This window comes from Equus przewalskii, chromosome 10 (genome assembly GCF_037783145.1).
Source record: "Equus przewalskii isolate Varuska chromosome 10, EquPr2, whole genome shotgun sequence".
Lineage (NCBI taxonomy): Eukaryota > Metazoa > Chordata > Mammalia > Perissodactyla > Equidae > Equus > Equus przewalskii.
In genome coordinates, this window is record NC_091840.1 from 13196237 (window position 1) to 13222990 (window position 26754).

Below are 26754 nucleotides of genomic sequence, written 5' to 3' on the forward strand. Positions count from 1 at the left end.
CCTACCCACAGACCCCCGAACAGGCCCACAGCCACCCCCACACTCTGTGTACCTTACCTACACACCCCAATCCTGTGGTCAGCTCCCTGTGTGTGCTCACAATGGTGGCAGCCAGAGAGAGCCTTAGAAGATGGCAAGTGAGGATGTGCAGAAAGCCAGTCTCAATATGAGGGCCAGGAAGAGACCACGAACTTGAGCTTCAGCACCACTTTTGTAAAGACAAAAGAGAAGCTGTAAGCACTTGGCCTGATATGTTGCAGGATTGAGAAAAAGCATACAAGCTTAAGAATTCTGCCACAAGATGGAGGAAAAATCATGGAACAGGTGTACTTACTCTGAAAAAGTCTCAGAATAAGTAGCAGGGCTAAAGGAAGGTACTTCTCTCCTAAAGGCAGTTAATAAAGACCCCTACTAGACGACTGCTACTTCACATGTGAGGATAGCAATGTAAAACTTCAAGGAAACATGACACCTCCAAAGGATCACAATAATCTTCTAGTAACTGATCCAAAGACACAGAGACCTGTAATTTACCTGATAAAGAACACAAAATAGCTATTTTAAGGAAACTCAATGAGATACAAGAAAACACAGAAAGACAATTCACTGAAATCAGGAAAACAACACACAAACAAAATGAGAGGTTTAACAAAGAGAGGAATCATAGAAAAGAACCAAACAGAAATTCTGTAGTTGAAGAATACAAAGAGTGAAACGAAAAGTGCAATAGAGAGCATCAACAACAGAATGGATCAAGCAAAAGAAATAATCTGTGAGACAGAAGATAGGAACTTTGAAATTACCCAATCAGAAGGAAACAAAGAAAAAAGAATGAAAAAGAGTGACGAAAGCCTGTGTGAGCTATGGAATAACCATCAAAAGAACCAATTTGTGAATTATTGGAGTTTCAGAAGGAGAAGACAGGGAGAAGGGAGTAGGAAGCTTATTTAAAGAAATAGTGGCTGAATTATGGAAAACAGTATGGAGGATCCCCAAAAAATTAAAAATAAAACTACCATATGATCCAGCAATTCTACTTCTGGGAATATATGCAAAAGAAACAAAAACACTAATTCAACAAGATATCTACACCCCTACATTCACAGCAGTATTATTCATACTAGCCAAGACATGGAAACAACCTAGGTATCCATGGACAGATGAATGAATAAAGAAGTTGTAGTATATACAGACAATGGAATATTATTCAGCCATAAAAAATGAGGAAATCCTGCCATTTGTGACAACATGGATGGACCTTGACGGCACTATGCTAGGTGAAATAAGTCAGACAGAGAAATACAAATACTGCATGATCTCATTTATGTGGAATCTAAAAAGAAAAGAATCCAAACTCATAGAAAAAGAGATCAGATTTGTGGTTACCAGAGACCAGGGGTGGGGGTAGGGAAAACTGGAGGAAGGTGGTCAAAAGGCACAAACTTCCAGTTATAAGATAAATAAGTACTAGGAACGAAAAGTACCACATGATGACTATAGTTACCATTTCTGTATGATATGCATGAAAGCTGTTAACAGAGTAAATCCTAAGAGTTCTCAGTACAAGGAGGAATTTTTTTTCTTTTTTTTCCATTTCTTTTTAGTGTATCTATATGAGATGATGGATGCTAAATAAACTTATCATGGTAATCATTTTATAATATACGTAAGTCAAACCTTTATGTTGTACTTCCGAAACTCATACAGTTATGTATGTCAACTAGGTCTCAACAAAACTAAAACAAAATTAAAAGTAAATTAATTAAATTAAATTAAAAAGAAATAATAGCTGAGAATTTCCCAAATCTGGGCAAAGATTTGGTTTAAAGACTCAGAAAAACTCTTAGAAGGAAACATAGCAAAAAAGCTCCTTGATGTTAGATATGACACCAAAAGCCCAAGCAACAAAAGCAAAATTAATAAATGGGACTACATCAAATTAAAAAGCCTCTGCACAGCAAAAGAAACAATCAAAAAAATGAAAAGGTAAACTATGGAATGGGGGAAAATATTTGCAAATCATATATCTGATAAGGGGTTAATATCCCAAATATATAAAGAACTCATACAAATCAATAGCAAAAAAACAACTTGATTTAAAAATGTGCAGAGGAATTGAAAAGACATTTTTCAAAAGAAGACATGCAAATGACCAACAGATGCATGAAAAGATGCTCAATCATGAGGGAAATATAATGAGATAGCACCCCACACCTGTTAGAATAGCTATTATCAAAAAGATGAGATAACAAGCATTGGTGAGGATGTGGAGAAAAGGGAACCCTTCACACTGATGGTGGGAATGTAAACTGGTACGACTACTATGGAAAACAGTACAAGAAATTCCTTTCTTTAATAAGAAATTAAAAATAGAACTACCATATGACCCAGCAATCCTACTTCTGAGCATATATCCAAAGGAAATGAAATCAGGAACCTTGAAGAGATATCTGTATTCCCATTGCAGCATTATTCACAATAGTCAAGCTATAGAAACAACCTAAGTGTCCATCAACAGGTAAATGGATAAAGAAGATGTGGTGTGTGTGTGTGTGGGTGTGTGTGTGTGTATATATATATGTATAATGTATATACATACATAATGGAATATTATTCAGCCATAAAAAAGAAGGAATCCGTGCCATTTGCAACAACACGGATGGATCCTAATGGCATTATGCTAAGTGAAATAAGTCAGACAGAGAATGAAAATACTGTATGACATTCCTTATATGTGGAATCTAAAAAAGCCCAACTCATGGAACTGGAGTAGAATGGTGGATATCAGGGCTGGGAGGGGAGAGGAGTAAGGAGTTGCTTGTTAAAAAGTACAAACTTCCAGTTAGACGATCAAGAAGTTCCAGGGATCTAATGTACAGCATGGTGATTACAGTTAATAGTACAGTATTATATACTTGAAAGGTGCTAAGAGAGTAGATCTTAGATGTTTCACCACAAAAAAGAAATGGTAATTAGGTGAGCTGATAGAGGCGTTCGCTAACGCTTAGGTGGCAATTATTCTGCAACACGTAAGTGTATCCAATCAATGTGTTGTACACCTTCAACTTACACAACGTTGTATATCAATTATGACTCAATAAAGCTGGAAAAAATTTAATAATAAAAGTTAAACATCTTTAAATTTGTGTCTTCTGAATCATGAAACTGTATTTAAAAATTCAGTATTTATACTTCATGTTTGCATTTACTCAACAATCTATGTTACTCCTACATGGAATAAAAATATAAAACCGTGTAACTTTTCTGTAAGCATATCTCTTGGAAATTATTTGTGAAAGTTCATCCTGACTCTGAATTTTAAAAAAGGTGCTTAGATGAGACTGAATAGTTCCATAGAAGCTGTTTTTCCTGGAGGCTGTATTTACAATCTTCAACACAGACTCATCGCCTTCAGAGTCATTGTCTCTTGCATGGCCTATTACTGTAGGCTCATCTCCCTTATCGTCCTGCATCTAAGTTCTTCTTATCCTGCCAGGATAATCTCCCTAAAGTGCAGTTCAGGCATAAGATTTACCTCCCTTGAAATAGTACAATATTTAAGTATTGGGACAAGCAGTCTCATGCACACAGTCTTTCGGCCCCACTCAGGTACATAAGAATGGGCCTTGGGCTTGCAGCACTTCCTTACCAAGAGATGAAGAGCCCACAAAGCCTCTGCTGGCCTTGTCACCTTGTGTGGGGATACCTTTCCCTGGATGCCCTTTTGTCTTTGCTTGAAGTGTGTGCATCACACGGCCCCTGGCCAACCCCACTGTTACATCTCTGCCAGGAGAGGACAGGCTCTTTCTACTGCAGCTCAGGAGGGGTAGACAAACTGCTCTGCATCAGCCATCAGGAGAGAGTCGTTGCCCTTGGGGGACCGACGCCCACTACTAAAGCTGATCTTGCTGTCTCCTCCCTGTGTAAGTAAAGCGTTGTTCCATTCAGCGCTTGATCACATTGTGTTCATGGAGACTCCAGTACGAAGACGCAGTGAGCAGAAGTGTTTGGACTTCTACTCCTGGCGGCTGGCATTGTGATGGTCTTTGCTATCCCCCATGTAGTTTGAGTCTTCCCTAGGGATGGGTAACCAGTGCACGATGCCTTACTCTCTTGAAAGTGATAACCAGTGCATGGTAATCTGCTCTGCCATTAGGAATCAAACTATGTGTGCTACAATCAGATTCAAGTTTACAAAACAAGGTCACTAAATTAAAAGTGGAAAATGAACCTGTGTATTACTATCTATGCACTGCAAACTCCCACAAGAAGAAAAAAACTTAAAGCATGTCTAAAATGTACCATAATCATCCATGAAGAATATCTTCTATTTTCATTAAAAATATCCTAATTGTACACTTATTAGAAAGCTGCATTTCCTATTCTGTGTTCCATAGGCCTCCCAAGAGCCTCTCTTAAAATGCTGTGGCAGTGTCCTTCCATTCCAGGTGGGAAAAATTCTCACTTGCTAAAAAACAAAAACGTCAACCTCATCACCTATCCATTTATTATATGAAATACATAAAAGCTTTTTTAAAATACTTAGACTTCAGATATTTCCAGAGACTGTCTGGGTTCATAGCCTGCTCCACCTCATGCCAGCTAAGTGATCTGGGACAAGCTGAAAGTATCTCAAGACCCTGAGATATTTTACTTGTCACTTCTTGTAATAAATTAAATATGTCTATGTATTATAAATACAGGAACTACTTACTTGCTGAAATAATCTCTAATAGGAATTACTATTATTTATTTTTCCTAAATTCACTCATTGTTTAAATCATATAATCCTGAAAGAATTTCAAACTCATAGTGTTGTCGGGAATCAGCACTATGAAAAATCAGCAGCATTTTAACAGTTCTAGATAGAAATTCCATGATGAAAATAAAATTTTGTATTTAAATTCCTAAGATTTTTTTCTCCAAAAAGAAAAGGTGGGTAGCTTTAGAGACACTGTATTAGGTCGGCCTCTGGAAGAAATAACAGTGATTTTCATCCTGCATACCTGAACAGAGAAAATCATTATACAAAGGAGGAACATGATGCAGTTTGAACATCTGAGTCCACAGTAACCAACGAAGGGAAAACGGATAGAGCAGTAAGATGATGACAAGGTCCTCAGGCAACTGAGTTTTAAAAAGAAGTTATTGGACATACAAGGTTAAGCCGACTGATTCTGGACTTCCTATAAAAAGCCCTAACTCTTGAAACAGGGACTGAAACACTTCATTTATTTCTTCATTACAAAATTTCTACTTTTACAAACAATGCAACAATTCTAACAATAGTTCAATAGAAGGAAAAATAACTATTTTATATTAGGTAAATAAAATAAATCAAGAATATCTGATGTAATCAACTGAAGCAGGAAAAGCACACCTAACTTCCAGAGAACATCACACAGTAGTCACCGGAACAGCGCCCTCTGTATCGTAAGCACTAATCTCTATGGTACTATCTTAATACACTGACAGATGGTGTGCTATGCAATACAAAACCTGTGTGGCCGTGTACAGCGGCCAATGCAGAGACCTTGCCTGCTTTGTCCAGCACTTTCTACCCAGTACCAAGAAAGTTCCTAGAACAGAATACATGTTGGGAGGAATTAATAAATTAATTTGATTAAAATCATGTATAAGTCACTGAATAGCTGCAGGAGAAGTATAAACAAAATAAGTGATGCCCCCAAGAGTTGTACATTCTTCATATAAAAGTACACAGTATGTCCAAAAGTAAAAAGAGCTTAAAATCCCTATCTTACATTCTGTATGAAACTTTAAACCTAGAATGTACAACTCCCTACATACTTTAATTTTCATATCACATACCCTAGGAAAGAGTCAAAATACTAGCACACAGGCTTAATACAAAAGAATCAGCTTGTGATATTTAAGTAACATAAATTCCTTGTGAACAATGTCTGTTTCAAAAAAGGATATAGCTGTAGAATGGCACAAAAGAAGACCCGAACAAATGGAAAGGCATATCATGTTCTTGCATAAAAAGATTCAACATTAAAAGATGGCAGTTCTTCCTCTCCTGAACCTACATACACTTTCAGCAACAATAACAAAACGACTAATGGGTTTTTTAACTAGACAAGCTAATTATAAAGCTCAAATGGAAAAACATAAACAAAAAAAAGGAGGATTCTGAAAAAGAACACCACAGCAAGACAAGAAGTCCTATTAGATATTAAACATTATTTTAAAACTGCAGTAACTAAAAGGGACTGGTGCAAGCATATCCAGATCTCTGCAGAACAGAAAGTCTAGAAACAAATCCAATGATAAAGGTGCTAGAGCAGAACTCTAATGAGGGAAAGGCTGGATTATCAAACAAATGACGTTGAGGTAACTGGGCAACCATCTGACAAAAAACAAAAACAAGAGGATCCATACCTCACAACCTACCCTGGACACACTCCAAATGCATCAGTTTTAACTTTTAAAATCAAGCCATCCACATGCCACAAGACAAATGGAAGGACTTTCTTCCTGTGTTCATCAGTAGCAGTTGCCAGTGTCGTGGAATGGATTCTGACTCCCAGCGACCCTGTGGACAGCAGAGCGGAGCCCTGCCCGGTCTTTTTGTGCCCTCCTTTCACCTTCTGGCGCTGTACCAGACAGTGCTCCATTGCAATTCATAGGGGTTTCATGGCCAATTTTTTCTCAAGGTGGGCGGCCAGGTCCTTCTTCTTAGTCTGTCTAGTCTGGGAGCTCCCTGAAACCTATCCTCCATGGGTGACCCCGGTGGTATTTGAAACACCAGTGGCAGAGCTTTCAGCATCACAGCAACACGCAGCTGCCACAGTATGACAATGACAGACGGGTGGTGTGGTTCCCTGACCGGGATGCAAACCCGGGTCCTGTGGATGACAGCACCCAATCTTAACCATCACACCACCAGGGCTGGCATTCATCGATAGAGAACTGGTAAAATAAATTATATCAAACATAAAATAGAACAAGGAAGCTCTTTATGTCTTTATATAAAACAATCTCCAAGATATACTGACAAGTAAAAACAAAAAAAAAGAAAGATGAGGATACATGTAGAGTGTAAGGAGAAAAGACGATGGGAGAAGAATACTTATGCTTGCACATGAAAGGAGACAAGGAATTGTAACACTGCTTCTCTCAAAGAGGGGAAAATGTGCAGCTAGAGGTCTTGTATGGAAGGGGGGCTTTTCCCAATACGCTTTTTTTCTCATCTTTCTGATTTTTAAACACAAGACTACATTACCTAGCTTTAAAAATTATTTTTAAATTGTAGGGGCTGGCCCAGTGGCTTCAGGGTTAAGTTCGCATGCTCCACTTCAGCGGCCTGGGTTCACAGGTTCAGATCCTGGGTGCAGACCTACACCACTCATCAAGCCATGTTGTGGCAGCATCCCACACACAAAATAGAGGAGGACTGGCACAGATGTTAGCTCAGCAACAATCTTCCTCAAGCAAAAAGAGGAAGATTGACAACAGATGTTAGCTCAGGGCCAATCTTCCTCACCAAAAAAAAATGTAAGGGTACAATTGGCCACTGTTTCACTTTTCCGTACAGTATATTTTACAGCAAGTTTAAGCAAGAGCAAACGTAACAGATATTTCTAAATATTTATATAATCAAATATCTTATATATCTACATTTTATATATTAGATAAATTTGCAAAAAGTCAGCTAAACATATGTTTCAGGGTTATAAAGTAATTGAAACAAAAATTCAAAATAATAACTGAAAAGTACACTAATGGAATATCCAGTTTTCACGAGATGCCTCTTTTTAACAAAAATGTGTGATTAGTTTGTTTTAGTAATGTCAAGAGGCCTCTGGCCTGAGAGGTTAGGGCCCATATTTGAATTTGTTTTCTCTCTCTGTTATTTTTTTTTAAACCCGGTTAAAGTTTTATCTGTGGTGTATACATTCAACTACAGTCCCGTATACATACATATGTACATACAGTGCTACAATCAAAACAACATGTTTTAGTTAAATAAGGGTTTGCTTCCTGTAGGGTCATTTATAACCATATCATGCAAAGACCAATATTATCATATGTTCTAGTGAAATTACCACTACATAATTTCAATACTAACTGAAAAACATAAGGCTTCTATATATCAGTGTCAGGGGAGAAATAGTTACACTGTTTACAATTTGACAATGGAAAACAGGTAATATGGATCAGAACAAATCTATTTCAAGGCAGTTTTGTATTTTACTGCCAAAGAGGAGTTTGAGAAAGGTAGCAATTGAAAAGATGACCTTGGAATGTTTCACTGAATACCTAAAAATTGACAATTTATGCAATATCTCTGAACAATGCTTTATTATTTTTATAGTACCGAAAACTTAGAAATCAAATTTGGTAAAGACAGAAGATTGAAAAAGGAAAAAACTAAATCTATACTATCTATGTCTGTAGTTTACAGATTTTAACTCCTCAGAAAAAACCATATACTTTTTCAGTATATCCTTCAAGAAAGCAAGAATGCTCTAGTTTTGTCCTTATTCAAGTTGGAGTGTAAGATACAGTTATTTGACTTAATAGTTAATGAGTATCATAGTTCTCTTCTGATTTCATCTCATTCATACGTGCTGCTGTGAACAAAAGTAAGAGTAAGTCCTCGTGTAGATTTTAAAAAGCGATATCCTTTGATGCCATCATACATAAATTATTTTAAGATGCTCTGTTCAGCAACTCAGCCAATACATTTTCCTAACAAGCAAAGTGAGGGTGAGGGAATGGTTACGCAATCTTCCCAGGCAGAATTTGACACTGAGTTTGTTTGATCTTGGGTGTGCTTTTTGGCCTTTCTGTAAATTACTCCTGCTTGGAGGTTTGGGGAAGCAAGAAAAATGGAATTATCCGATTCTCTTGGAGTTAGCTAGACATACTGCACTCAAGTAAGTGTCCCTTCTTAAATCGCTTTCTTGGGCCAGGTACCCTGTTGACTTTTCTCCTATTAAAGTTCTTATCACTCTGTAGTATAACTGCCAAAGTTCTTGAATATCTTTCCAACTGGACTATAAGGTTCTTGGGAAGGGACTACACATTGTCTGACACATGGTGGGATCTTAATATATACTGAATAAATCAATGTTTTCCAGCAAAAACCGCAACATAAAACTTAGTGATAAGTAGAGCCTAATCAACTTAGTAAATGAACAGAGAAGAAAAAATCTAACACTCCAATCTGTCTATGTAAGTATTATATCATGAGACAAAACCCTACCAATGCCTGTATAGTAGTCCATTTCCAGATTTAACGGCTAGAACATTTATTACCCAAATTTTTCAAAATAATCTACAGAGGAATTTCCAAATGTCCTAAGACCTAAATCTTGTTGTTGTTGTTTTAATCTGTTTTCATTTAAGAGGAAGAAAGCATCTGAAATCACTAAGTTCTATTTTCTTACATTCCTATCACTTAAAAACAGCTGAAATGATTTTTCCTTTTTTAAAAAGATTTATGGCTAGTAACAAAATTCTGAAAATACAAGTTCATGATGGAAAACCGACTCAAATATAACAAGGCTATTATAAAAAATATGAGGTTTAGGTTCTAGTTACTTAACTTGGCTCACGGTTTAGAATAAGAGTATTTTTTAAGTTAAGTATATTATAATTTTACTCACTTCAAAGCTTCCTCCAATTTTTGGATTTTCTTTTGAGCATCTTCTTTTTCTTTATCTAGTTCACTCTGCAAGTCATGAATCTGCCATGACAAAGATATGCAAAATTTACCAGAGTACAAGTAAAGTTTACTTAAAGGAGAACTACAAACAATGAAGCAGTAATCTTAAATCCATTTTTAATATAAAATTAGACTTAGATATTTCAAGATAGAGACTTGGTGAGCCATAACCATTTACTATATAATTATTTCAGTACCAATTTTCTGGTCAAAGTTAATAATTGTCTGACTCTACCTGCATGTGGATTCCCTGTAAAACAAACTGATACGTAAGAAACTCAAAAAGAAAGCAATCACTTTTGAATTTTTTTAAAATTACAGATTAGCCAAAGGAAAGGAATCTCACAAGATTCAGGAGAATACAATAAAAAATGTGTCTCTATTCCCCAAACACGTACAGCTTATGATGAAATAGCCTTCTCTTCCACTGTTAGGAATGATTCGTAAAAGCATTTACAGAGTTGGGGAGAAGATCCCCCCACCATAAGTATCTCTTGACTAAATATGGCATCCTTTGAATAGATGAGGTGGCAGCACAAATAATGAGCGCTAAATGAAAATTTCTCCTCAGAGAAAGTTCTTCACATGCAAACGCAGATAAGCGCACCCAACACGGACATTATATGGATCTAAAAACAGGAAAGGAAACTTTGGTACAGCTGGAAGGAAGGGGAGGAGTCAAACAGCAGCCATGGCTCCACATACATGGCAAGTGAGGGTGCAGAGCCCAGCCAGCACGTAAGAAAACTCAAGTCACTTAGTAGGGTGGGGGTACCAGCTAACCTGCTGGCAACCCAGGTGAAGCTGAACGTCTAACTGATGGGTACGGGGAACAGGGGAGTAATGACAAGAACAAAACCAACAAAACACACACACACACACACACACACAATCACAAACCTTTTCAAAGACTGAATCACTGCTAGCTAAAAATACCTGTAGTCAGCTATTTACATTAGTTTGGACAGAGACCTATTTAACTCAAAAATCCCATATTCTTTGGTCTTTTCCTTTTATAATTCTCTTCTATTTTTTTCTCTTGCTGTCTTAGTAAAAATAAATAAAATAAAATGCTTGTAAACTGAAAGTAGAGAGAAATTTTGAATGAGAGCATCAAAAAGCTTCTACAGGCTGCTATGATGGCAATCACCAAGGTGAGAAAAAACTGAGAAACAGAGAGGAACACGCACGGTAGCAGGGAGGGTGGACTATGGGAGAATTGGGAGATGTCCTCCATATTTTAAATGGTTAAATCAAAACACTTACAAATAGTGATCTTAGCAGGAAGAGAAAGAGCAACTAACTTGCCTTGCAAATTTTTTCCACTACAATTATTCTACATTACATGTGGAAAAAAGTTTATCTAAAATTTTCCCAGATTCAAGACCGAAATTACGGTCTTACTTCTCTTGGATCCCGAGAAACACTTGGCACACAGTAGGCATGCGAAATTGGATCAATAGGGCAACAGAAGCATCATTCTAACACTGATCTGGTTTTTTAATGTAGAGAATCAAAGGATTAAAGCCCCAAAATTCAACTCAGAGATGACCTAATGAGGACATTTTGGAAACATGTTTTTATATCAGTAAATCCTTTCTTGAAATGAAATTTTCAGTGAAAATCCAAACACCAACTTAAAAACACAAAGAAAAACGAATCTTTCTTGGGAAGAAAGTCAATGGGAGAAACTAGCATCCGCTCAGTTAACGTCTCAACTGTTACTTTCAGTGGTGTCACTCATACATATTCACCTATCCTTTTGCTTTAATCTTTCTCTGTTAATCAATTTAAGTCTCTTGTAAATATCATACAGATTTGGCTTTTAACTCAAATTATACTTTTTTTTTTTTTAAAGATTGGCACCTGAGCTAATATCTGTTGCCAATCTTCTTTTTCTTCTTCTTGTTCCCAAAGCCCTTCAGTACATAGTTGTATATTCTAGCTGTAAGTCCTTCTAGTTCTGCTATGTGGGACACCGCCTCAGCGTGGCCTGATGAGCGGTGCCATGTCCACACCCAGAATCCGAACTGGCTAAACCCCAGGCCGCCAAAAGGCAGTGCGTGAATTTAATCACTCAGCCACGGGGCCGGCTCCTACATTTTCTTTTTTCAGTAGGTGAGATTATTGGATTTATTGCTATCACTAAAATATTCTTATTTATGGAATTTCTCTTTATGCTTCCCAGTTTTTTATGTTCCTTTTTTACACGGCTTTTTTTGTTGTTCCAAACCCTGCCATGTCCTGATAGATTGATAAACAGAAACAGTTTTTAATTTCACCAGTGATACTATATAGACTCCACAATTATTTTTAACCTATAATTCTCTAATATTCAGCAAGTAAAACATTAACTTCTGTGTCCTAGTTTTTAAGTAATAACCTGGCACATGTTTACTTCTCCCTCTCCTATCCTTTTTAGTTTTCTTTTAAATGATCTGAGAATGTGGATCCAGACAGCTATTTTAACCTTTTGTTAACTTTACTTCCCTTCTCTCAAGAATTTTTTGACATTTGCATTGTTTTATATCACGTACACAATAAACATTTAAATTCATCTCTATTTTAGCTAATTTTGGCATTCACCACTACTCCTTTTTTGTTCTTGAGTATTTTTTGTAGTTTGGTTTTGATTTGAGTTTTTGCTTATCCTTAGGTTTATTAAAGTACATCATCAGTAATTTTATTTTCAAAAAGAATATCTGAGTGATATATCCCTGAGGCTTTACGTATTCAAGAATGTCATTCTGTTGCCTTCCCCTCCGAAGGAAAGAGTGTGTATAAGATTCTTGAGTCACAACATTTTGGCCTAAAAACAGAGCATATGTCACTCTATTGTTTTACGACATTAAGATTTGCAACATCTCTCTGATACAGGGAGAATCTTCTAAACTCTCATAAACAGACCTTCAGAAAAGTTTTCTCCTATCTTCATTTTTGTGTTAACTTATTCTGAGCCTCTTTTCAGGAATATCAATTGTATAATACTGGTTTTTCTATTTTCTGCCTTAATATCCATCTTCTTTCTCAAAATTTTTTATTCCTTGCCCTTTTCCTTTGCAGTCTGAGAGATAATGGCCTGTCCTTCATATCACTGATTTAATTCTTTACAACATCCATCCTTCCCCAACCAACTTGTATGTGGATTTTAAAACTACTATTAGGTTTTTAGGGTCTTTACAATCCTTCCCATGACAGTACCCCATTTTCACCTCATCCTTTTCTTTCCTTATGATATCTGTTCCTCTTTCATAGAGATCATATCTTCTGGTATTCTACTGATGAATTTCTTCATGTTTTCTTTTGGAGTACTCCATTTTCAGAAGAAACTCCTTTCTCTGAGTCTTCTCTGTAATGTTCTCATTCTTTTGCTCTACAGTATTTTTCCACAGACCCCATTTTGGCTTTTTTCTCCTACTCATTCTTAAACAGTGTATTATCTGTTCAGGTTTGGTGCTTGGCAAAAAATACAGGGGGCATAACCTTGCCTCTGTTTCATGTCTCCTAGCATGATCTCCTCCCAGGAGCTGTAGTTAAAATCCAGTTCCCAGAAATCCCCAGGAGGGTTTGGGGATCTCTCCTCAGGAGGAGTTTTCTCCACAACCCACTCCTTCGGTACTCTGGAAGAAGACATTACAAGGAAAACTAACAAGGAGTTGCTATCAGAGTTATGGGCGAGTCAACAGTATTTTACATATTGGGACTGTACCTCCAACGGACTGTGCTACCAAAGCTTCCCCTCTATTTCCTGCTCAGGTTTTTTCTGGGACTCAGAACTCCCTGTATGAAAGCATAATTGAGATTTAACCCTTTAAGTTAAAAGTTCAAAATATTACCCATTTTGGAAAAAACCTATCTAAAATTACATCGTGATTATGAGTGCAAGCTCTGGAGTCGGAGTCCAGCTGCATGGGTTTTTAGCCCCACCCCTTCCTCTTTATTTTTTTTTTGAATATTGGCCCAAGCTAACATCTGTTTCCAATCTTCCTCTTTTTTTTTGTTCCTCCCGAAAGCTTCAGTACATAGTTGTACATCCTGGTTGTAGGTCATTCTAGTTTCTCTCTGTGGGATGCCACCACAGCATGGCCTGAGAAGCGGTGTGTAGGTCTGGGCTCAGGCTCTGAACTGGCGAACCTCAGGCCACCGAAGCAGAGTGTGTGAACTTAACCACTCAGCCACAGGGCCAGCACCCCCACCCCTTCTCAAGTCACTTAACCCTCTGTGCCTCAGGTGCAACCTCTGAAAAATGGGGACAACAGTGAGAATATAAACAAGATGATGAGTTAGTAAGTTACTCCATGTAAAGCTCCTATAACAATGTCAGGAACATAATAAATGGGCACAAATGTTAAAAGATTATCATCATTGCCCTCTTAGATTGAACACTCTCTACACAAACAGGTTCTTGAAAACACAAGGTCACTATGAACACCCAAAATCACAGTGTGCCACAAAACAGTTAACCCCCTTAGATGGACTGTCGGCCCTTCCAGAAAAAGGCCCCCAAATTGCTAAGCATTTTGAGCTCTTGTAAGCGCCTTTTCTCACTTGCTATTCCATCTTAAACTCTGTCAAGCTTTCAGCTGCTACTTCCTGGTCGGTGGGCTAACTCAAGCACCTTGATCTAATTTATTGCTTCTAAAACCATTAGAACAATTTCCAAAGCGGGAATGGGACTATCTGGGTGGGAGAATGAGAGCCTTCCCTCTGAGTTAAACACGCACGTGTCAATGCACAGACTTTCGAGCTGGGGGTTTCTAGAAGCTGTTTCTCATTTATTTTTATATCCCCAGCACCCAGCACAATCCCTGGCCCACACCAGAACAGTCAATAAATGCTGTTCTGGGTTTGTTTGTTATTTGTTCTTAACTGAATATACGTATATTGTATGCTTAAGAGCCTTTTTGGATTATACTTTTAGTTTTTACCTGTATTCCAAATAGTGGACAGTGACAGAGATAATGTATTGTCAATTTTTCCTTTTTAATGCACTAATGGCAGTGGGGAATAAGGCTTGAATTGATTTGCTTGTAATCCTTTCCCCATTATACATTGTTAATACCAAAAAGGAATGTTAACAATTTAAATAATTAATTTAAATAATGAAAATACAAACCAGAAAGTCAAAGATACAGCATATATTCTCAAACATGTTTGTCATACATAATTGATTTAAGTAGCCATAAGCACATTTACTGAACATTTACTAAATGTATATTTTACTCCTTTGCATCCTAAGAATTTAAGTAACCAAGAAAGGAGTACTTGCATAAATAAGAATGAGATTTGCTATATATAAGGAAATAGATGTACTGTGGTAGACCTTATGGCATAAAAAAGAGTCCTGAACTGCTGCTGACCTACACCCCAACTAGCTGGATAACCCCACCATGTCTCTTAACCACCGTAACCTTGCTTCCCAATATGAAAAATATGGGGCATTGGGCTGTACAACTTGTACAAATTGTTTTACTGTACAATTTCATATTTGAAAACTTCATTCAAGGCACATGTCCTCTTAAACGAAATTATGCCAGTAGTAGTCAGAAAATATTACACAATCTATTATATGTAAAACTATGGTAATTTTAAATTATTTTTAACCTAATTAAAACTATTATATGCGTATGCTAAAAACTGGAATAACTACCTTTAATGGTTTTGAACTCCATCAGACTTTATATCTCATTTGTTACACAGTTCCATCAGAATAATGATAAGCAGATATTTCAGTTTTAGAAATATTCCAGCACCTTTTAGAATACACAAGCTTGACATCTGTCTCCTGAGCTTCTCTAGGTAAACAGCACCATCCTTCACTCTCTGGTGCCTGTTTGGAAAACAAGCACTCGGTTATTTGTAGGAGGCAGGTGTTTCCTCACTAGTAAAATCATTTGGCCTAACCATTTCCTGATTGAACAGATTAGGACACTTCATCAAACAATGACATTTAGTTTACTACCTATCATTTGTTTGATGTTCAAAGATCTTAAGAGCAGGCAATAGCCTCCAGAGATCAATAAAGACCATTAGATAATGTGTGTGTACTTAAATTAGGGACAGCATCTGATGCCAACTGTTTCTCTTACCTCAAAGACAAGTTAGAATCTCCCATGCCGCTTTCTTATTGGCATGAGGAAATAATGTCATTCAGATGGCATTTCCTCCTCCTGAGCAGATATTCAGAACAAAGTTTTATGCCAAAAGTTATTGAATGTGCACACCTGTAACACTGGCTAACAAACAAAAGCCCTATACATCCCATTTAGCTATCCAGTTACACAGCCCAGGACTATGTCAGATTTACGGCAGCTCTTTGAGCAGGCAAAAAGGATATTCCCCGAGGGGGGTACAAGACATCAAATCTTCAAGGCCTGAGATCACAGCAGGTTTAATAAAGAAAGAAGAACAGATGTCAATTTAAAAGGGGGAGATTATGGAATTAATTGTAAAACAAAAAGTGACATGCTGAGCAACATTTTCTTCCAATATAAATAAATGTTAGAACATATGCAATATGAACAAATATGCTTATTTTTCTTTTAAAGAGTGCTATTATATTAAACACGTCATATTTACACTGAAAATACAACACACTTTAACTAGTTACATTATTAAGAAGCCAGGCCAATTGATACCTCATGGAAAGGGAAAAGCTGTGGTTATGATGCCTCATAGAAAGGACTTCAGTCTGCTCCCTGAAGTGAAATAGAACAGGCGTGGAGGGAAGGTTACTGGATGAGAATGAACTGAGCTCTGACAGTCTGTTTCTTGTGTGTGCCCATCAGGGAGAGGGGCTGATCCCAAACACTTAGCTTACTTGGTGGCTACATACCCAAGAAGAGATAGAGGTAGGAGAAAGACTGTCTTTCCAGCTTTATCTCTGTATCTAACAGTCCTCAGCAGGACTTAAACAAGTTTGAGATAGGAATACATTCTTTTTTAAAATTAGTCAGTGTGTGCCTTTCTGCTTGCTACCGGCGCCTCTCTCTGTCTCACAGGTACGCAGATACCATCTCTCAAGAAGAGGGCTGACCACAGAGTGCAATGGAGCAGAAGGCCAGGAAGGCGTTCCTTAATGGACAGGGAGCCAGACAGCTGCCCAAAAATGAATAGTGGACCAACCAGTACACGCAGAGGATGCAGATGCCTTGTACATGAGGGAGCGAGGCTTATGATAATGCATAGTCTTCTTTTGGTAAGTAAAATATTTATGAAGCTGCATGGTTCAACAGTAGAAACTAAAAAAAATTATTTGAATAAAAGCAGTATTTCCCTCTCCTGTTCAGATATCATTTTGTAGACCCGAAATATTTTAAGACCTTGCATTGAGTTGTATCAAAACTGCAGCAAAAAAACTTTAGCAATAAGAAAATTGATTATAATTTTAAAGAGCACATATTCAGGTCAATATATGTCAGTGGAAATACTTTTCCAAATGACAGTCTTCTTCCTAGACTTTAAGCTCCTGGAGAGCAGTCTATGTCTAATTTATCCTTAACCCACTGCCCCATCCCAGGACCTCGTACAATACCGTGCCCAACAGAAGCATTTAATGAATATCTGCTGAGTGACTGTGTGGATAGATAAGATGTGATATCACAAAGTGTCTTAGGAATTTTGTGCTATAAAGCTTGTTTAATTTTAATTTCATATGTATTTTAATTAGTTAAAGGGTTAACCTTTTTCTCATTTTTTATTATCTGTGTACTTCACAAGCAGATTAATTTGGCAAATGTTAGAACAGTAAATAATTACAAAAGCTGCAACAAAATCTTCGCTATTTCAGCTACTCTTCTACACTCTGTCTTACAGCAAACAACAATTTCAAAGCTGAAGTTTAGTAGTCACAAACTCATAGAATTCTGTACTTCATTGCCAAAGGTGTTAACAGTGTGTCAAAAAAACCCAGTTATTACTAATAACAGAGATACCAGCATATGTCAGTAGAAATATTCACTATTCTAAATGAGAAGAAACAATTATCAATCAGTTTTTAAAGTAGTAGACAATTCCTCCAGTGTTTCATATTCTTTGATGAAATAGTGAAAGTTCTTATTACATATATGACACAACAGAATACAAAATAACACCCACCGATTGTACCATATGTTTAAACTGGTTGAAAGAAAATATAATTTCAAAGTGTTACTATGAGAGGTTAACATAATAATACTCTTCACTCATTAAATATAGCATACAACTGATGTTTTACTATTGATATGATTAATAATCAAACTGAAGATGTTCATAAACAAAAAATAAAGAAGCAAAATTTGATTACTGGCTAGCCGAAATGAACTTAGAAATAAGTTATTCTGTAAGGTCTAGAATGTGTGGCTTTATAAAAATGAACCCTCATTCTTAATTGCTTCCTTTGCTATTTAAATGTCTTATAGCTTCTCACAAAACATATTACCTTTTTCTCATAGGTGCGTTTTAAATGACTTTTCTCCGTCTGAAACTTATTTTCTTGATCCTGTGAATGATAAGTATTTATTTTGATTATACTTAAAATTGCTACTAACGTCAATAAAATTAGTAATCTGATGAAATAAATCAATCTACTTGATGATAAACTTTATTTGAATTTTCCACATTAGTAAGAGAGCCCTACCTGTCCAATTTTGTAAACTAGAAATAGAAACATGAGTAGCTTTACGTTAGAGGCCATAAAACCTTAGTTATCTGAATATGTTACTACTCTCAGAAGTACCTACATTACAGTAGAAGAGAAACTTCCTGACCCTTTGGATTAGGGGATTATTTAAAAATGACCAATTGAATCATGTGGAAATAATAAATTTGAAGTTACATCATTCATCAGTCCTTGGTACTTTTTCACCATGAGGGAAAAAAAAGATCTAAAAAGTAAGAAAGAGAGAGAGGTAAGAGAAATTGTGACGACTGGCAAATAATAATTTAAAAGGAGGGAATTATACTAAAATAATAATATATTTAAATAAGGTTATTTTTTAAACTCATCTCAAAAAGGGAGATTATTCAAACTAAAATTATTGTTCTTTATTCTCTGTATCTCATTGGCATCTCCTCTTGTTAAAATAAATAAAATAAGATGAAAAACGACACAATGAAATAAAAGAATCAGAAATGACTACTTACATTTCTGAGTTTTTTTTAATTGACTCTCATTTGTACATAAAAATCAAGAAAAGGGAAGGTGAGTTTCAGCCATTGTTCTTCTAAGGGTTCTAACTCACCCTTAGTTGCTGCTTTCTTTGAAGTTCTGATTCCTGTAACTGCTGTTTCAATTGACAGATGTTCTGTTCTAATTCTTTAATCATATCAGATGCCTAGAAGGATTTTAAGAAGAAGAATAAAAGACAGAATATTGATTTTTGTACCATCCTACTTCTGGTTGAATAAATTTACCATTTTTCCCCCCGAAGGTTCAATCACAATTGAAACTATCTATAAATCTGAATGAAAAGTGTTTTTAAAAAGAGTAAAAAAAATTAATCTTTTACAGTAAAAATATAAATTAAATTCTGCATAGTATTTAAAGTTATGAAAATATAATACAGTGTATAATAATAAGTTTATAGAAAACTTTTCAAATCTCAATTTTAAAACCAAACCCACTGGAACATTTAATTCATGAAATATCAAGTAATTGACTACCTTAGAATTGTAGCTATAGGATACTCTTGCAGAAAGTGTCAATTCCTGGACACAAAGGTGCATGGGTGTTGGTGAGGGTGTCTATGGGCTCACACACGTGTTATGTGCTGACAGGAAAACTACAGTATACCCAAGATTTCCAAAGAATAATGATAAGGTATATAGTTACTTTAAAAAATGTATTATTAATGTAACTGAGCATTTCTTCTTGGATTTTTATGTTTCCTCCTTTAAAAACTTTGGCACTTAAAAGGGTTAACTTATTATAGCAGAATTTAGTTTATTAAATATTTATGTCATGCTATACATCAGACATTTAGCATTTTCAGTATTTTAAATACCAATAAAAATTCTTTCAGTTATTTCAAGAATAAAACACAGGAGAGACTAATTTCGAATACCCAATCACTTCTCTATGGCCCTCACAGCTGCACGCTGAGTGAAGTCAGTAACTACTTTGCATGGTTGCGTGTGCCAGCACACACAATACCTTAGAAACGGAAAGCGCATGTTCCTTTCTCAGAAGGTTTATATCAGCATCACATTTGGTTTGTAATAGTTTCATGTTTTGTTCATAATCATTTACAAGGTGATCTTTCTCTTTATGCAGTGTGTTGCGCCTACAAGCAATAAGAGACAAAAAAAAAATACTTCCAATATATTTAGAATCAACCTCTAAAATGGAAATTTTTAGTCAACCAAATCCAAATGCATTATCTTTCAATATGTCAAATAATTATCCACATTTTTATCAACTGTTTTAAACATTATGCTTCTTACGTTAAATGGGACTTAAACAAACGGCAGTATTTAGGTTGGAGACCTCCCAAGATTAAACGCACAAGGTGGGACTAATTTGGGCAGATAATTTATAGAGTTAACATACAGCTACACAGTAGTACTACACAGCCACACCCAAGCGAGGTCTGACTTCACACAGTACCTTGCCTTTACTTCTTGTAATTCACTACATGTTATCTGGTAACATCTCTCAAGTTCCAGTTTTTCTTGGATTAACTTCTGCTTCTGTAAATTACTGTTCTCTGCTTCTCCTGTCAGCTGCTGGACGCGGGACTCCAGTTCCTTGACCATCTGGTTCTAAAAGAATAGATCATTGTTAAAAAAGCCTCTGACTGACTTTAGAACACTTCTGCATCATTAAGTAGCCCGAAGAAAATATATATCCTATTAGAGATAAAAATTCAGAAAACAAATGTATCATAGACCATACTAATAAAAATTAAACCAACCTCTAAATTAACCAAGTCTTTAAAAATAAAAATACTTTCTACCATAAAAGTAAGACCATAATGTTTATATGCTTTCATTCATTCATTCATTCATTCAGCGAAGATTTACCGAATCTGGTACTATTCCAGGTCTAGGGACACGGTGGTAAACAAGAGAGATGCAGTCCCTAACCTCAAGATTGTTACATTGTCTTTACGCAACTGAAGAAATTTCCATTTGTTTGGTGAATAATCAGCAGTGTTCTTTACTCTTCATTTGAAGTTTTAGAAACCTTTTTAAATTATAAAAGCAATGTAATAATATTTTTAAAAAGGAAATTCATAACCCAAATATTTTAATACAGGGGTTATCACACAAATGACACATGTATTATAAGTGTATAGGAATATTTTATTACATAGTCACAGTGTTCATGCACAAAATTTTCATTTGTTTCACTTTTTTATTTACTTACTTCCACAAGCTCCAAAATTATCACATAATTAAATCATTTCCCTATTATTTGATATTTAAGTTATTTTGAATTTTTCATCTTTATAGAACTAAATACAGGTGTTTAGGATTAGGTACTCTATATACAATTAGGGTAAACAAGCATTAGCTATAAGGACAATTGATTTTCATTTTAACAATTACTTCCAGTAAGTGTGAGTAACTTGAAAAAGTTAGGATGATGTTCCAATCAATTAGTATCCTTTTATACTCTAAGATAAATGTTTAAAATAAATTTTAAGAACTAAATAATATTACAGCCTCAATATCCTTTACTCCTATCATCCATTCTTCATAATAAAATGGATTAGGTATATAATTTAAATTTTGGTGCAACAGCTTCCAAATCTAAGAAATGGAAATAATTATATCTAACTTAAAAATATGGTATATAGTTTAACTTTTTAAAACGCATACAATTCCTAGCTCAGAGCTTGACACATATCAGATGCTCAGATTTCTTCTCCATACATCTATTCATTCTGCCTCTTTATTAGTGATCCTTCTGCTTTAGGAGCTCCTTCCAAAAGATAGTTTCAATTTTCCAATACATATTCTAAACTCTCCTTGTTTACTAAATATGAATTGACTAGAAGAAAGAAAGAAAAGAATACATTCTTTGTCTTCCAGTTTTAAATGGTGGAATAAAGATGATTTGTATTCCTTCTTCTCTTGGAAATTACCAAACATAGACAAGATATACTAGAAATAGAAATGAAATTCCATCTTAATAAACTCTAAGAGAGGAACTCTATTTCTGGCTGTGAAGGAGTACCTTGCAGCATATCACAGTCTCCCTGAGAACAATTGAAAAACCAAAAAGATACAAAAGAAATCAATTTATTTGTAGGCATTGGAGACCTTCCAAGGCAGCTAGGACTTAAGGGCACCAGAGGAAGAAATCTCAGAGAGATGAGTCAACATTCTGTAAGCAACTTTCACCTTTGAGGCATTTCCAGTCTTGGAGGATGAGGATGGAGCAAGGAAATCAGAGCAGAGGGTGGCCAAGGCAGCCAGGACTTGAGGAATCAAGATCCCTGAGAGAAGGGATGCACAGAGAAGTGAGCTCCACACAAGCAGTTTTCTCCTCAAGGATTTGCCAAATTCTTAACATTCACAAGGCAGGAGACTAAGAAACCAAGGGCAAATACTCTGAAAAGCAGACTAGAGTTTTCAGCAGTATCACTGTACTCAGGAGCAAATGACTGTATATTATTCAAGGAAGAGGGCCCCTACGAACATCACAGGCTTTCACTGGCGACATGCATTGAGGGCTACAGCTGGGAGTGCAAGTGAATCAGGGGTAGACCAAAGATTCCAAAGACTGCAACCCAGACTGGAAACCATCCCTGAATGATCAGGAGGGCTGTCTGCAAACTAGCCGCCTCTCAGGCCAGGGCAGAGCCTCCCTGGAGGAAGACAACATTCACACACAGAAATCACTTACATGAGACAGAATAACATCAATACCAAATGCATCATAAGGAATTCTTTTTACAATTTTCAAAAACATTGAATATCCATAAGAAAGGTAACAAACCTCACCTCTAAAAAACAGTAGGTCAAAGAAAAACTATAAGATCCCAGGTAAGCTATGGTGAGATACAAAAAGCAATAAAACTTGAACACGCAGATCTCAGGAAAAGGGGAAAGGGGAAGAAAGCATCAGGAAAAGGAAAGTTAAAATGAAAATAGCTCCACGAAGAAAGAATGCATATGGGGGAGATACATTAAGAAACATGAAGGGAAAGCTTATGGAAAGCAAGCAAAATAAAAATCAGAATGAGCAAAAATTAAACACAAGAGCAAACTATACATATAGAAAAAGAGAAAAAGGATAGCTCACATTTACATAATTGGTGTACCTGTTGTAAAACAGGTGTAATGGTAATGGTAATGCTGTAAATGGTGAAACAGCAAAATATAATAAAAAACATACCACAAGAAAACTTTACAAGAAAAATACGTACTGATTGAAAGGGCACACTATAAAACTGACACAGATGAGGAACACCAAGGTATATGGTAGAGTTATTGAACTTCAAGGAAACAACCTTTTTTAAACATTATCAAATATGTCATTCTCCTACTCAACACCTTCCAATGGCTCCCCTTCTTCTCAGAGAAAAAATGATTATCACAGCCTCTCTGATCTCATCTCCTACCATTCTCCCTTCTCATTTCAGGCACACGGGCCTTCCTGATGCTTCTCAAAGTCGTCAGGCCAGCCTCAAGGCCTTGCATTCTCTGTTCCCTCTGCCTAGAGCACTCATCTGCCTAGAGCACTCATCTGCAGTAATGCAGAGCTTACTGCCTCAATTCTTTCAGTTCTCTGCCTAAACGCCTCCTATACAGGAATCCTTCCATAGCCACTCTATCTAAATAACCAGACCTCTAACCCCCAGTCTCTCTGGTCTCATAGACTTTATTTTTCTTTTTAGTACTTATCACAAATTGATGCATTTGTTTCTTTGCCTATCTTCTCCAGTAAACTGCAAGCTCAAGACATTGCTTTGTTCATTCTAGGTCTCTTGCTTCTAGAACAGTGTTTGGCTTGCAGTAAGCATTCAATAAACATTTGCAGACTATCGATATTTTTAAAAAGTAAATTTTTAAATAATTGTTAAATTTCCAAAATCTTTATCCCATACTCAAAACTGGAGTGATTTCTGGTGACATTACAGAAAAATATTAGCACATCACACAGGTTATAATTGGATGATAATGAGAAAATAACAAACATTTGTTCTTCATGGAATATACCCAAAAGTTTTTTTTTTGCGTTACAAAAGAGCAAAAACACAAGAAATTCAAAGTAGGGATAAAGATATTCCCCATTATTAATAGAATTTTTGAAAATCTATTTCTTTTTTCTCCTGTTCTTAATGAAAAAGAAATATGTGATCATTATAAAGTATCAGAAAATACCTAATTGTTAAAGAAACTAAGGCAAAGAATGTTGAACTGATACAAATAAGTAAGTCTCCAGACTTCAGACTTTGCTAAGGAAAAAGGGTTTCTATCAGCCAGAAAACCAGACAGCCCTCTTTCTACAATATGAATACTGAATACAGTAGACATAAGAGAAAATGCTCAGATAAAAGTATAAAAGTGTTTATCATAAGAGAAAGACAAAAAAATACAGGTGAGAGGGAAAGGCATTCAGCAAATAGAGAAGAAAGTGAAGGATGTTGAAAGAGTATTTTGATCTCAGCTGTCTGTATCTTATTGAACAGAGCAACAGCAATAAAGTGAACTTGAAATTTTAACTCAGGAATTATTAAAAATCATCAGAAACTTCTGAGATCTGAGAGGAAAAGACTTGTGAAGAAAACAGGGAATTCGGAATATAACTATTCAAAAGGAGCAGAACTATCAGAAGTGATTCCTTCTCATGTCCTTTTGGATGCTGTGCGCTTTGCACTGCTGGCCAATCTTCCTGAAGACAAGTAAGTGCTTTGAGTACCCAAAAGTACTGACAGGTGAGTACCTCTGGTACCAGAAATACATGTCCATCCTTATTCTTCTCTGCCTGATGGCCTTCCTTTAGGTTCTAACATGTTCATGACCAGGACCTTACATAACCCAAACTAGGTGGGGGTACAGGCAAGCAGGAATCACTGAGGGATTTCCAGAGAAAAGAGTAGTTGTACCTAGCTCTGGGGTGCAGGAATGAAGAAGATCCAGGACATCAGCAATGTTGGACAGCAAGTACCAGGGGCAGAGGTTTAGACACAAGATTCTGGTCCCTGTGTTGAGAGATCAACAAGTCTCACAAAGACTGGCTCAGAGGAAGATAAGACACGGATTTAGGCGGAGGGGGACAAAGGAAGGCTCAGAAGTTGATTACAAACTAGCAATTTGGTCTCAACTATAAATATGAAGCTTGGGTACTAGAACCAGGATACATGAAAAGAACCTAGAAAAAAGATAACGTGATTTGGAATCATCTGAATATGGAACTACTGCTAACCAAATTTTCTCCACGCAACAGAAGGAACGGTTGCGAAACCTGAGGAAAAACTGGTGCTTGTAAGTCAGAAGTAGCTTGTAGGAAGAAGGAAGAAGAAAAACAAAGAGGTCCTGACAGCTGAAAAGCCCATACCTAACGACATCCAAGCGAATTATCCTAATAGTTACACTGAAAACACCTGTCAATCAGACCGCTGGACCAGAAGTCACTGAGGAATCAGAGATCACTCACTGCAAGTGTTCCAACGTCTCAAAATAGACCAATTTTGATTCACAAAAAGAGAAAGAAGCTGAACTTCATCTGACAAAGACTAATCAGTTTGATGATAATAATTGCCATGGTTCTAAAATGAATTGTTAAAAGGATTATTAGCAAGCCTGATCAATTAGACTACCAGTAACAAAAAGTTATGATGGATTAACCCAATTTATTTTACTTTATTTTGAAAGGGTAAATAAATTGATAGGTAATGAGGACAAGAGCATAAGATGAATTTATGTGGATCTCTAAAATTTATAAAAAGCATTTATTTTACAAAGTTTCTCTTGAAACCTCAGTGAACTAGATGGAAAAATCTGAGCTGGAAGACCCTATAATTATGGAATTAGTAGCCAAGTCAACAAAAGTATAACAACGGTATTTTTATATAGTCCTTCTCCTATTTGAACAAATTAAGCTATCCACCCTAAATTTTAACATAGAATGATTTTTCTAATTCAACAAGATTACGATTATCTTTTTACAACAATTCTTACTCTAGCACCATCCAAGTATGAAGTGTACACTCCCAATTACTTCATCAATAGCAGAAATGAAAAGAATAGCCCCCACCCCAGGTATGCAAAGTTGGTTCAGCATTCAAAAATCAATTAACATAATCCATCACATCAATAGGTTAAAGAAGAAAAGTCACACGATCAAATCAAGATGCATAAAAAGAATTTGGCAAAATCCAACATTCATTCATGATAAAGACTCTCAGGAAACTAGGAATAGAGGGGAACTTCTTTAACTTCAGAAAAAATATCTACAAAACAACCTACAGCTAAAAGAAACTAGAAGCTTTCCAACTAAGATCAGGAACAAGAAAAGGATGTTCTCTCTCACGACTGCTTTTCAGCATCACACTCAAAGTCCTAGATAATCCAATTAATCAGAAAAGTAAATAAAAGGTATATTAATTTGAAAGGAAGACAAAAACTGTCTTTTTTCACAGAAAACATGATCATCTATTTAGAAAATCTGAAAGCATCTACCAAAAACCTCTTGGAACTAATGAGACATTATGGCAAGGTAGCAGGATATAAGGTTAAACATACAAAATTCAATCACTTTCCTATATAGTTGCAATGAAAAAAGGGAATCTGACATTGAAAACACAATACTATTTACATTAGCACCCAGAAAAATAATATTCTTATGTATAAACCTAACAAAATATGTACAAGATCTATATGAGAAGAACTACAAAACTCTGATGAAAGAAAACAAAGAACTAAATAAATGGAGAGATATTCCATGTTCATGGATAGGAAGACTCAATATTGTCAATGTCAGTTCTTCCCAACTTGACCTACAGACTTAATGCAATCTCAATCAAAATCCCAGCAGATTATTTTATAGATATGGACAAACTAATTCTGAAGTCTATATGGAGAGACAAAAGAAACAGAATAGCCAACATGATATTGAAAGAGGTGAA

At 36.1% G+C, this 26754-nt stretch overlaps 1 protein-coding gene across 17 annotated transcripts in view; it reads right to left on the bottom strand.

The window, feature by feature from the left end:
• The window catches only part of CEP112 (centrosomal protein 112), a 445593-nt gene that overhangs the window by 309869 nt on the left and 108970 nt on the right, over positions 1-26754 (bottom strand). For all 17 annotated transcript variants that reach the window (XM_070560188.1, XM_070560186.1, XM_070560191.1 and 14 more), the window contains 5 exons: positions 20280-20434; positions 19827-19956; positions 18916-19008; positions 18114-18173; positions 9636-9715 (listed from right to left, as the gene is read on the bottom strand). In XM_070560188.1, the coding sequence (XP_070416289.1) occupies positions 9636-9715; positions 18114-18173; positions 18916-19008; positions 19827-19956; positions 20280-20434 (518 nt within the window). The remainder of the gene's footprint in view (positions 1-9635; positions 9716-18113; positions 18174-18915; positions 19009-19826; positions 19957-20279; positions 20435-26754) is intronic.